At 33.2% G+C, this 14794-nt stretch overlaps 1 protein-coding gene and 1 long non-coding RNA gene across 2 annotated transcripts; both read right to left on the bottom strand.

Moving 5' to 3' along the window:
* Window positions 1-2316: 2316 nt before the first annotated feature.
* On the bottom strand, window positions 2317-4403 carry LOC134683962 (growth hormone secretagogue receptor type 1-like). Its single transcript, XM_063543268.1, has one exon. The coding sequence runs from the start codon at window positions 4139-4141 to the stop codon at window positions 2840-2842; it is 1302 nt and encodes a 433-aa protein (XP_063399338.1). The 5' UTR covers window positions 4142-4403; the 3' UTR covers window positions 2317-2839.
* Window positions 4404-9313: 4910 nt separating this feature from the next.
* Window positions 9314-13929, bottom strand: LOC134683963 (uncharacterized). Its single transcript, XR_010101127.1, has 5 exons — window positions 13896-13929; window positions 13603-13630; window positions 11833-11877; window positions 11541-11568; window positions 9314-9389 (listed from the first exon to the last, which is right to left on the bottom strand). It is a non-coding gene; the product is annotated as an uncharacterized LOC134683963 (long non-coding RNA).
* Between the last annotated feature and the right edge of the window lie 865 nt (window positions 13930-14794).

Genomic DNA, 14794 nt, shown 5'->3' on the forward strand with positions numbered 1-14794 from the left:
CCAAAGGGACAGTCAAACTCATAAATCTAAAACAAACTGACAACGCCATGGTTAAAATGAAACAGACAAACAGAAAAATAATAGTACACATGACACAACATAGAAAACTAAAGAAAAAACAACACGAACCCCACCAAAAACTAGGGTTAAGTTGCGAACGTTTAATAAAAATATCACAATTCAGTCTGTGAAAGATATAGTTGCAATTTTCCTTCTTCATCGTCCTCAAACAGCTGGAATAGGCCATTACCTATTATAGCTGGTAGTAATGGTCCTTGAGCAGCCATGTTAGATTTGCCGGTATTTAAGCCGTTCCACTTGTTTCTCGCACAAATAGGCGTACGCCATTCACATGACCGGCGCATGACCGGCTTACTAGAAACAAGTGCACCCTTGGTTAAGCCAATCATTATTAGGATATATATATGTATTAGATATGAACTTGCGAACCAGCATGGTCAACATGGCTAAAATTATATACTTTGACCTATAAAATTGTAAACTTTTTATACAATGTGACTGGGATGGAGAGTTGTCTCATTGGAACTCATGGCAGATTTTCTCATTTTTATATAGGCACTGGCTACTGTTACATAGAAATGTTACAATGATAAAATAATTATTGTTACTTTGGAGACTAATTACGGGAATGCGGGGTTGGGTAAGGAACTGATTAATTACGAATGTAACAATAATATTTGTGTCTACGGTTACATTGTGATATTGTAACATTAATGCACCACAATATATGATGGGACTAGTAGTATGTACTAAAATAAAACTTGAAAACTTTTAACATAAGTTGATTTTTATAATATTGCATGCATACATTTTTTTAAATATTTATTTGCAATGACAGCACTTTAATTTTTTGTCTGACGCATTTTTGGTGAAACCACACACCAGTCATGCGGCAATTTGCAAATACAATTCCATTCTGCAATATCCCTTTTAATACGACAGCCAAAAAAATTTTGTATCGTATAATGGTATCATGTCGTTGTCTGCGTTGTCGTCCTCCAAAAACACATTGAGTTTCCGGACAATAACTTTTGTTTTAGTGAATGGAACTCTGAATTTTTACCAGAAGGTTCAATACACTAAAGGAAGCTTTGGATTGATTAATTGGGTTATGGTCCAAATAGTTTAGGAATTAGGGGCCCAAAATAAGCATGTATGAATCTATAGAATTATACAAGTTTCCATACCATGAAGGAATGGCTAGTAATGAATTTGGGGGGTTATTGCTCAAAATGTTTTGAAACTAGGGGCAAAGTGGACAATTAAGATAATTTAAAAGCAGTGTAAGGGAGGTAAAGCAAAAACATTTAACATACAATGTTGGGTATGTTCAGATTTACCTCCCTTACAATACTTGAAAATCGTGCATAAAGAAGTGCAGGTTTTGGACTTGTTGCAACAAAGGAAGGGGGGGGGGTGGGGGGTAGAAGTTGTCAATTTTATTTCCAAATATCAAATTTTTGAATAGGTTTGTTTCAAGAAATCTTTAATTGCATAATATTGCACAGTAGATTTGTAAGATCTTAACGTTTGTTTTGTGTCAGAAACTCATATTATGTCTAAAATTCGATTACAACCCAAATTCAGAGCTGTATCAAGCTTGAAAGTTGTGTTCTATACTTGCCCCAATTGTTCAGGGTTCGACCTCTGCGGACCTATGGAGCACCTGGTTGAAGTTTTGATGTCTACCATGTTTTTTGTACTCTTGCAATGTTTATATTTTCGTCCAATATTTTTGTTGGAAGCTTGTTAGGTTGTTTCACGTTGTCTTTCAATATGATTTCATTACTCGATTCAGTACTGACTTTATGTTCACCTCCGATTAAGGATATGTGTGCAGGTTAATACATGACAAGTGAACGCTAAAATTCTCAGCCCATGTTCTTAACGTACCATTGCACTATATTATTCGCCTTTTGCACTACTAAACTGTAGTTGTATCTTTAAAAACATTAAAACTCATACTTTAAATTTTTTAAACACCATTTAGTGAATATATCAATATCATAAATATTATTATTGTATAACAGCTGTTATTATTATCTAGTGTATAGCGAAGAACAAATTAACAAAACTGTTATCGTATTACCGTGTCTAAACCTGAAAATACCAAAAACTTTACGACAATTTGCTAAAAGTACTCATATGAAAACTAAAACTTGAATTAAATACAGTGTGCAATAATTTTCTCCGATGATAAAATAAATATTTTAAGTATACCAAACAGAGTCTGGAATAAAACCTCGAAAAAACCCCAATAAAAATGTCAGTCCTTTGTTGGTATTTGTACCAGAATCATTTAGGAAAACATTGATAAAGTTTCACCATCAGTCAGAATTATAAGATCAAGAATAATTTCGTAAAAGAGCGCTAATTGAATTTATATCATAATGGTATTGAAAACATAATTAAATACATTTCTAAAAACTATAATATCATTTCTGTTTTCACTAGTGCGTGTTCAATGTTACTGGATCATCGATCTCGCTTTTCTGTTTTACATGTCGCCACTGCGTATCCTTTACATCGATCTGGCTTTTCTGTTTCACATTTCGCCACTCTGTACCATTTACATCGATCTGGCTTTCATGTTCACATTTCGCCACTCTATCCTTTACATCAATCTCGCTTTTCTGTTTCACATTTCGCCACTGTATCCTTTTCATCGATCTCGCTTTTCTGTTTCACATTTCGCCACTCCGTATCATTTCCATCGATCTCGCTTTTCTGTTTCACATTTCGCCACTCCGTATTCTTTACATCGATCTTGCTTTTCTGTTTCACATTTCGCCACTCTGTATCCCTTACATCGAATTATTCATACATTCTGTTCTACTTTTGGTTGGGACATTTCGTCAATCATCTGTATTCGTTGTTGTCGAACTATCTCGCCAATCTGTATTAAATTTCTCAAATTTCGTATTTTAATATCACTCATCCGTGTGACACTTTGTAGAGCCATATTATTAGTCAGTATCCTGTTATGCCGCACTCTCTGTATACCATTTGCTTCTGGTTGCCGATTCGCGGCGAGTTCTGTATCTGCGTTAATATTTGTCTTAGAACAACACAATAGTTTTAATGCTTCTTTTCTGATAAGTTTCCCGCTAAGAATATACAGAGCGAAATTAAAGGTATTATTTGAATACATGAGAATATTTGTGATAGGCCACATCAAACCAAGTACAGCAAGGTCATGTGTATCTCCTTCCTCGTACCATTGTTTATACCCGATTACATACACACTGATAGGTATTGATGACACTAGGAATACAGTGTTAAGCCCTACCAGCATTGTTGTCATGGACGATATTTTGGACTTTTGTCCTTGGTTTCGTTGTCGATAGTCGTTTGTCGGTTGTTGTGCTGCTCCAACCCTTTGCCTTGACTTGATGACTTTATATATGATAATTGTATTGCCAACAATGAGTAAAACAGAAGGTATGACGCAAAATGAGACCAAATCCAACCAAGATCCAATAGTGTTGAAAAATAATTTATATTTCTTTGTCAAATACACACAATGCTGAATTGTCATTGTGCCATTGTGGTATTCAAGTATATCACCTACACCGAATAATATGGGAAGTTTTGAACAAGACAACACGACTGCTATGATAACAATAGACACTAGTGCTTTTTGTTTGGTGCATAAAAACTTCATTTTGTTAGGAAAACAAACCAATCCAGCACGTACTATAGTAACCGCTACTAACATCCAAGCAGAAAAGGAGAGAGCAAAATATAATAGCCACGTATGGAAACGGCAAAGTATATCTGATGATAACCGTATATCTTTATCAAATGTATATAATATCCAGTTTCTGAGAAGACCAGTGTTCAGTGCCACGGTGTCTGAAATAGCCATCGACGTTAGAAATACCGAAATAGTATACTGTCGAATAGATTTTCTATTTAAAACAATTACACACAAGATACTTCCAAAGTTTCCGAAAATTATCATGATCGGTGCTACGATTTGCCACAAATAAATTCCAGCAATATGTTCATCGTAAGATGTGTAGTCTTCATACAACGAATCACTGTTACAGCCAACAGATCCATTCGCCTCGTTTTCATTTTCAGAGCATGTTGTATTTACCATAGATATAATATCCATCTATCCTACAGCCTGTGTCAATTTGCCTTTTGTTCTTTTTTGTAGATATAACTTGACATTCGTCTAAATAGGAGTAAACATGTTCCATCCAATATCCACAGAGACGAAATTTCCAACTGGAAAGCCGCCGTCTATTTAAAATGCACAAACAAATAGATAAACGATTTAGTTGTCAAATCATATTTATGTATCTTTTGGTTATTTTTTTCCACTATACCGACAACTTTAATTAACACTTTTAATGATTGATTCTTTTATTATTTACCACTGCTTATAACAGCTTTGTGAAACTGGCAAACAATAAGCTGTGGTAATTAACTATATAATACATGGTTTTCGTCTGTTCAATTGTTTACAATTTAGAAATGACAATGTGTATACATACGTATATATATACCGGTCTCTATGGTATCATGCCTTAGTATACAATTTACAAGTTGATAACAAGGCAGACAGATTGATAAGTCAGTGGTGTCAGATATATCCGTCACACGGTTAACAGTTTGTCAGGTTCTGAATACATATACTAATATTTGAATATGTAAGAATATTTGTAAAAGGTCACATTGAACTGACATGTGATAATATGTTTTGTGTTTAATAACCGGATAAAGCCAGCCTCCTGACGTGGACTTTTATTGTTTTGTTGAAGACCCATTCGACGACTTAGGTGTTTCAGCTTTTTGGTTGGTTGTTATTTCTTTGACACATTCTCCTTTTCCATTCTCAATTTTATTATAAAATTAATGTTTCTTAAATATTGTTTCTTACTACACTAAATAAAAACGCAGAAAACGAGTGCTTTCCAAAATTACAAAGTACTTTCGTGTTTTCAAAAGAAAGTAATTCAGTACTAACTAACGTGTTGAAGCTTTAATGTGTATATATCTTTATTTACCAAAGTCATAACAACTATAGGCATACAACATATAAAGTACACAAGTATACATAGATAGCAGAAGGTAATGTGTTAAACATATTACATCATGTTAGATCTTAATTTTTGTGCACGAAATATAAATGTACCCAAATTACATAATTCTTTAAGATTATTAGAACTCATTAATTGTATATATTTATACATAGAAGGTTTTCTCCAATAATATGGTTTTATAAAATAAGATCTAAGACCTTGATAAGTAGGTCATTTTAAAATAAAATGCATCTCATCTTCAATGTCGTTTTTACAAAAACTACATATTCTATTACTTCTTGGAATTGCAGAATAGCGACCACATTCTATAGCTAAATCATGACTACTAAGTCTTATTTTGGTAATACATGTACATGTCTTATAAATAACTGGTATTGGTTTACATAAATAATTTTGTAAACACAAATTTTGAACCATATATCTATAACTTGTACATTTAACTAAATTATTCATTTGGCTGTCAAAATCTTGCTTCAAACAATCAAACAGTCGTTGTTTAATTATCAAGTAAAAACTACTGGAGAGCTTACTATCTAAGCATAAACCTTGATTATACCAAATATCACCTAAACCTATGCTGAGCAACTCATTTTTAATAAAAAACAACCAATTTGTCTTATTATTTGGACATTTTTGTAAATCGTCATATAAAAAAAAGTAACAGTTTTTCAAAATACAGTTTGTAGTACATAACAGCTTAAACCAGTATTTAAACATTCGACATTTTCTGGTGTGCAATAATGGTAATCTACCTACCTCATAGTACACCATGACATTACTAGTAGAGCTTTTTACTTTCATAATATTTTTACAATAGCCCAGATGTATCCTTTCTATAGCAGGTGCCTTGTGAGCACCCCAAATTTCACAACCATAACAAAGTACACTGTTTATATAGGTATCAAAAAGTGAAAGTAAAGTTACAAAATTCAAATATATATCTTTTACATTTCTCCTTAAGGCAAACACAGCTTTTCTACCCTGTTCTGAGAGTTTCTGCTGTAACACATTATATTTACCATTAAAATTTAACAAAATACCAAGATAACTAAACTTATCTACAAGCTTAGAACCAATTATATTTGTTGATAAAGTTATCAGTATATTTTTGACGTTGTAAAATAAAATGAAATACATCCTCTACTTCATTTAGATCACTCATAATACGCATTCTACTTTTTGTACTAATTCCATATAAAGAAACCAACCTGTTTAAATACAGAGACGTTTGAGGACTGGCCTTAGCTAGGTACCAATGTACGAGAAAGTAAAGAAATTCATTTTCGTGAAAACAATTAGGATTCTAAATTTGACATAACTTGATAGATTCTAAACTTTTGGTGATTCTTCATGCGTAAAATGTAACCCTGACTTGCGTGGCTTAGTCATTTATAGCAACCGTTGTTTGGATAATTGTAAAAATGAATAACTAATTAATGTATACTTTCGAAGTAAAATAAACGAAAGCAAACACACAATTCCATCGAAAGAGAATGACACTACTATCGAAAGAAAATATGCAATACTATTGAAGGAAGGATCATAAACAATACATGTAATAGAAGTGGGAGAAATGCTGTAGAAGGAAAATCAACAATACAAGTGGAGCAGGATTTGCTTACATTCCGTAAAACATGGGAACTCCCAAGTTTTTGGTGGGGTTCGTATTGCTCAGTCTTTGGTTTTCTCAAACTCCGGACAGTGATCGTTTCCGTTCAATCGTAACTACTCGGCCATTCTCGCTACGCAGTACAATTCTTCGTGCAACCAGAAAGGCCGAGTTGTTCCGATTGCGTTTCCGTTCCGGAACTTTTTTCCCTTACTCCATCAGCACAAGGATAATAGTTACGCTGAACGGTGCCCACTGGTCACCTGAACAGAAACGGTTAAAATTGAGTCTATACGCGACAAAAAATAGTACATGATTTCCGGTTTAAAGTGAAAGTACGTTACTAAGGGGATACAAAGTTTATAATTGCTGCTATGTAATACGGATATTAGCTTAATGCAAAGTTACGGAATTACCATATTTCAAAGGATTCTGTTGAGAGACATACATAAAGTAAAGAAAATACACAAATAATCAATTATCATAATGATTCACTCAAACAAAACAATTGAAAATGAATAGAAGAGTCACCCTTTACTCTATTAATATCTTAAAGCGAGTGACATGGCTTATTTTTTAGAAAAAAAATAACCTAATGGCCTATATTGCACTCTCATGACATATAACTAAAAAGATGGTATGCCTCGCACTCAGGCTACTTTATACTGCCATTGGTTACCTCTGGTATCCCTACACAGAAACTAATTGTGCTTACAGTTACACTGGTCATTTGATACAAATACATAGTTACTTTATTAACCTTACTCCCTTTGCAGATAAATTTATAGTGGTTCTTCCAATTACCTGACACAAATATAGATATTGAATGCCCCCCCCCCCCCCCCCCCCTACACAGATATTGAATTTCGTTACATCTTGTCACCTTTTACATAATTAATTGTGGTGACCTCTGGTCACCCTACACATATATTGAATTTGGTAACCTCTGGTCACCCTTCACTTATATTGAATTTACCTACAAATTATAAAATACTGAATTTGGTAACCATTGGTCAACCTCGACACCCTAAACATATATTGAAATTTGTTACATCCTGTCACGTTTTAGATAATTATATGTGGTGACTTCTGGTCACCCTACCCATATATTGAATTTGGTTAACTGTGGTCACCCAACACATGTATTGAATTCGCTTAAAAATTATAAGATATTGAATTTGGTTACCTCTGGTCACCCCGGCAACCTTTCACAGATATTGAATTTCGTTACATCTTGTCACCTTTTTTATTATTAATTGTGATGACCTCTGGTCAACCCACACATATATTGAATTTGGTAACCTCTGATCATCCTTTACATATATTGAATTTACCTACAAATAATAAGATACTGAATTGATAACCTCTGGTCACCCTTCACATATATTGAATTTATCGACAAATTATAAGATAAAATTTAGATGGGAAATGGGGAATGTGTCAAAGAGACAACAACCCGACCACATAAAAAAACAAAAGGAGAAGGTCACCAACAGGTCTTCAATGTAGCGAGAAATTCCCGCACCCGGAGGCGTCCTTCAGCTGGCCCCTAAACAAATATATACTAGTTCAGTGGCTTTTACTACCGTGTGTCACCCTAAATAGGTCTTGATTTTGGTAATCTCTGGTCCCCCTACTAAGACAAAAACAATAAAAACCGAGGAGTAATCAGATATACCAGAAGACATTTACAACATTAAAAAAGTAAGGAACAGCAGGAATCGTCTTAATCATGTGAATGATGTTAGATGCCTTGAACGCTCCTATCTTGTGAGTTCTTTCGTAAGTCCCGTAATAACGAAAGTGTACTGATGACTGTGGAGTTTTTATATAATTAATTATACATGTTTTACTAAAATATTGAATTTGGTGACCTTTGGTCACCTTATACATATATGAATTTTAAATACCTCAAGTGACCATACACATATATTGAATGGGGTAACAGTACCTCTGGTCACCCTTCACATATTTTGAATGTGATAACCTCTTTTCGTACACAAATATAAAATTTGGTTACCTCTAGTCACCGTGCATCAATATTGAATATGGTTACGTATATTTAGCCTACTTATATTTAATTTTGTAAACTTCGGTCACCCAACTCATATATTGAACGTTGTAACCTCTGATCAACCTTCACACACATTGGAAAAGGTAACCTCTGGTAAACCATTACAGATATCGAATGTGATTACCTCTGGTCATCCTTTACATATATTGACTATGGTCACCCTTCAAAGATATTGAATATGGTGACCTCTGGTCACCCAACCAACATTTTGAATATGGTTACCCCTGGTCACCCTACACAGATATTGCATATGTTTATCTTTGGTCTCCTAAAAAGATAAATTGGCTTATGTTACCCTTGATTACAATTTACAAAAATTGAATTTGTTTAGCATCGGTTATCTCGATTCACACTTTTTGCGCTACTTTTATAATAAATATATTTATCTAGTAACTTCTGGTCGCTGTACACATATATTTAATTATGTTGCCGTTGTCAACAAATATATATAGCAATTGGCTTTTTTGGAATGTGGTTACCTTGGATCACCATACACAGATAAAAAATAATTGCTTTAGACACCATGCATAAATATTGAATTTAGGTACCTTTATATACCCTACTTAGATGTTTAATTTGGTAATCTCTGGTCCCACTACCAAGATGTTGAATGTGGTTAGCTCTTGTCACCCTACAAATATATTGAATATTGTTACCTCTGGTCACCCTACACATATATTGACTATGATGTCCTCTGGCCACCCTACCAAAATTGTGAATATGGTTACCTCTGGTCCCCCTACACAGATATTGAATAAGGTTATCTATGGTCACCTTACACAGATATTGAATAAGGCTACCTCTGGTCACCTTACAAAGATATTGGATATGATTACCTCTGGTCACCCTAAACAGATATTGACTATGGTTACCTCTGGTCGCCCTACATATATTTTAAACATGGTAACCTCTGGTCACCCACACATAAATTGGCTTTGGTTACCTCTGGTCATCCTACACATATATTGAAAATGGTTACTTTTGTTCACCCTACAATAAATTGGCTTATGTTACTTATGGTTACAATTCATAAATAATGAATATCTTTGGTCAACTTAAAAGATATTGAATGTGGTTACCTCTGGTCACCCTACACAGATATTAGCTATGTTTGTATGTTTCCCTCCGGTCCCCTTACACAGATTTCGAATTTGGTAACCCTTTCATATTATTGAATGAGATTACCTCCGGGCATCGTATACATATATTAATTTAAGTTACCTCTGGTCACCCTTTACAGATTTGGAATGGGGTTACCTTTGGTCAACATACACAGATATTAATTTTAGTAACCTCCGGTCACCGTTTAAAAATATTTGCTTTGGTAACCTCTGGTCACAATGCATGATTAATCAACCTTTATTGGAATATAATGATCATGGTATTTGGAAAATGTATGTTTTATATATTTCATGTTAATCTAGTTGTTTGCATTTTCTATTGTGTATTTTATTCTAAACTCTTAGTATGTAATAAAGATGCCAAGAAGACGATTGCCTTTGTAGCCATTATAGATCCAATGTTCGTAAAATCTGAACAATTGAATTCCCCTCAAACACTTACTTAGTTTTTTCAATGCCACCCTTTTTTGGGGCAGATATCACTTTCATTTTTCGGCATACAGCCTTTTTGGTTGATTCTTTATCGACAAGAGTCTCGGTTAAAGTATTTAACATGTTTAACTTGATAGTCAACCTCACCTGAAAATGAAGTGAAATACAGTTGTGATCTTTTCTTGCAGTCAAGCTAAAACAATACATGTAATAAGACATATTAAGCATCGTTATGAAAATTCTTACAACTTAAAAAAATGTTTTACAGATTGGCAAAGCGACATGTATATGATTCACAGTAGACATATGATTTCTAATGATACAGTAATATACCAAGGGATCCTAAAATCTAGCATGAAAAATATTATGGGCACCGCATAATGAGCTGTATTTGCTAACCATTCTAGGTAACATGAGACCACCCTGGTTTTTGGTGGGGTTTATGTTCATCAGTTTAATTTTTCTATTTTGAATTATAATGATTGCAATTTGAATTTAATTTTTTTTTTTTTTTTTGCCCAGCTTTGTCAGTTTGTTGTCCAAATTTCAGTTTGATCGTTCCTTTCGACCCATTCACCATTCCTTACCTACTACTCTATAAATGATTTAAAAAAAAAAACACGAGATCACCAATTTATGTATTTTAAACAACTTACACTGTTTTCTTTGAGAATCAAGTGTATTCACTAATATACAATAAAGTTTAGTCTTGCTGAACCAGTAATGTATATCAAACCTGTTCTTGTTCTTTTTTCCTGCTCTTCGATTGTCTTACATTTCCAACAAATGATAAAAAAAACATTACCTGACTTATGTTTTTATGACCAGAGGTAACCAAATCTTAAATCAGCATAACGTGACCAGAGGTAACCAAATCCAATATGAACATAATGTGGTCAGAGGTCACCAAATCTATTAACATAAGGTAACCAGATGTCACCAAATCCAATATATGAATTTGGTGACCAGAAGTTACCCCATTCTGGCATGTTAAGGCCACCACAGGTTAACAAATCCCATTTCTGATTTAGATGTAATCAAATTAAATATGTATGTAAGGTAATCAAGAAACAAACAATGATTTGTTATATCAAGCCTAAGTGGCCATTTTACCAGAAACGATTGCAAGATTTAAGTTCAAAAAGAATTATATTTGCAGCATTATATAAGCATAGTGCATTTTTTCATCATATTAAAGGTTTGTCACCATAAATTAAATGCATGCATACCGCTCTCATCTACATTTTCTGAGGACTTCTGAAAAATGAAGATAAATATATGATAAATGTATTAGTAAATTCAATTTTATTTATCCGGAAGTATCTTATGAGGATCAGTATTATTTTACTTAATTATCACCTGTCAATGATCTTGACAATGTTTGCAAGGTCAAGGATTTTCCTAAGATTTGTTTGAAGATGATCATGAAAGATAATGTTCATTGTGAAAAGTTTTTTAGGCATATCAAACTTAATGTAATAATATTATATATTCTTGTTGAACCCAAAATGTATATTAGACCTGTTCTTCTTCTTTTTTTCTCTTTCTTTGATTGTCTCAAACTTTCTACAAATGATATAAAAAAACATCAACTAGTTGTATGTAAATGTTAATTACCAGAGATAACCAACTCTGAAATCTGCATAAGGTGACCAGAGGTAACCTTAATCCAATATTAACATAAGGTGACCAGAGGTAACCTTCATCCAATATTAACATAAGGTGACCAGAGGTTACCTAATCCAATATTAACATAAGGTGACCAGAGGTTAACAAATCTAACATTAACATAAGGTGACCAGACGTAACCAAATCCAATAATAACATTAGGTGACCAGAGGTAAACAAATCTAATATAAGCATAAGGTAACCAGAGGTAACCAAATCCAATATAAACATAAGGTGACAAGAAGTAACCAAATTCAATATTAACATAAGGTGACAAGAGATAACCAAATCAAATATAAACATAAGGTGACCAGAAATAACCAAATTTAATATAAACATAAGATGGCCAGAGGTAACCAATCCAATATAAATATTAGGTGACCAGAAATAACCAAATCTAATATAAAGATAAGTTAACCTGAGGTAACCAATTCAATATAAACATAAGGTGAATAGAGATAACAAATTCCTATATAAACATAAGGTGACCAGAGATAACCAAATCCAATGTAAACATAAGGAGACCAGAGATAACCAAATCCAATATTAACATAAGGTGACCATAAGTCGTCACCAAATCTAATATTAACCTAAGGTGACCAGAGGTAACCAAATCTAATATTAACAAAAGGTGACCAGAGGTAACCAAATCCAATATAAACATAAGTTGATCAGAGGTAACCAAATCCAATAGTAACATAAGGTGACCAGAGATAAGCAAATCCAATATTAACATAAGTTGACCAAAGATTACCAAATCTAATATTAACATAAGGTGCCCAGAGGTAACCAAATCTAATATAGACATAAGGTGACCAGAGGTAACCAAATCCAATATAAACAAGTAGGTGCCCAGAGGTAACCACATCTAATATAGAAATAAGGTGACCAGAGGTAACCAAATCCAATATCAACATAAGGTGACAAAAGATAACAAAATCCAAAATAAACATAAGGTGACCAGAAATAACTAAATCTAATATAAACATAAGGAGAACAGAGGTAACCAATCCAATATAAACATAAGGTGACCAGATGTAACCAAATCTAATATTAACATAAGGTGACCATAGGTCACCAAATCTAATATTTACATAAGGTGACCAGAGGTAACCAAATCTAATATTACCATAAGGTGACCAGAGGTAACAAAATCCAATATAAACAAGTAGGTGACCACAGATAACCAAATCTAACATATGAATAAGGTGACCAGAGATAACCAAATCAAAAATAAACATAAGGTGACCAGAGGTCATCAAATCTTATATTTGAATAAGGTGACCAGAGGTAACCAAATCCAATATTGACATAAGGTAACCAGAGGTCACAAAAAATCCAATATATGATTAGGGTGACCAGAAGTTACTAGCATGCTAAGGCCACTAGAGGTTATCAATTTCCATTTCTGGTTAAGATGACCACATGTAATTGAATTAAATATTTTTGTAAGGTAAGCAATAAACAAAAAATTAATTGTTCAATCAAGCCTAAGTTGCCATTTTACCAGAAGTAATTGCAATTATTAAGTTCAAAAAGAATAATAGTTGCAGTATTATATAAACATTGTGTATGTTTCCATCATATTAAAGGTTTAATACAACAAAGTAAATGCATACATACCTCTCTTATCTACACTTTCTGACGACTTCTGAAAAAAGAAGATAAACATATAATAACTGTATTAGTAAGTTCAATTTTATTTATCCAAACGTATCTGATGAGTATAAGTAGAAATTGACTAAATTATCAACTGTCCATGCTCTTGGCAATATTTGAAAGATCAAGGATTTTTCTTAGATTTGCTTGTAGATGATCGGGAAAGATAAATGTTCATTGTGTAAAGTTTTATCGATATATCAAACTTTATGTAATAATTTTCTATATTCTTGTTGAACCCATAATGTATATTAAACCTGTTCTTCTTTTTTTCTCCCTTTCTTTGATTGTCTCAAACGTTCTACAAATGATATGAAAAACATCAACTAGTTGTATGTAAATGTTAATTACCAGACATAACCAAATCTGAATTCTGCATAAGGTGACCAGAGGTAACCAAATCTAATATTAACATAAGGTGACCAGAGGTAACCAAACCCAATATTAACATAAAGTGACCTGAGGTCACATAATCTAATAGTAACATAATGTGACCAGAGATAATCAAATCCAATATTAACATAAGGTGACCAGAGGTAACCAAATCTAATATTAACATAAGGTGACCAGAGGTAACCAAATCCAATATTAACATAAAGTGACCAGAGGTAACCAAACCAATATAAACGTAAGGCGACCAGAGATAATCAAATCCAATATTAACATGAGGTGACCAGAGGTCACCAAATCTAATATTTACATAAAGTGACCAGAGGTAACCAAATCTAATATTACCATAAGGTGACCAGAGGTAACCAAATCCAATATAAGCATAAGGTGACCAGAGATAACCAAATCAAAAATATAAACAGAAGGTGACCAGAGATAAACAAATCTAATATATGAATAAGGTGACCAGAGGTAACCAAATCCAATATTAACATAAGGTGACAAGAGATAACATAATCCAATATAAACATGAGTGACCAGAGATAACCAAATTCAATATTAACATAAGGTGACCAGAGGTCATCAAATCTTATATTTGAATAAGGTGACCAGAGGTAACCAAATCCAATATTGACATAAGGTAACCAGAGGTCACAAAAAATCCAATATATGATTAGGGTGACCAGAAGTTACTAGCATGCTAAGGCCACTAGAGGTTATCAATTTCCATTTCTGGTTAAGATGACCACATGTAATTGAATTAAAT

This window comes from Mytilus trossulus, chromosome 9 (genome assembly GCF_036588685.1).
Source record: "Mytilus trossulus isolate FHL-02 chromosome 9, PNRI_Mtr1.1.1.hap1, whole genome shotgun sequence".
Lineage (NCBI taxonomy): Eukaryota > Metazoa > Mollusca > Bivalvia > Mytilida > Mytilidae > Mytilus > Mytilus trossulus.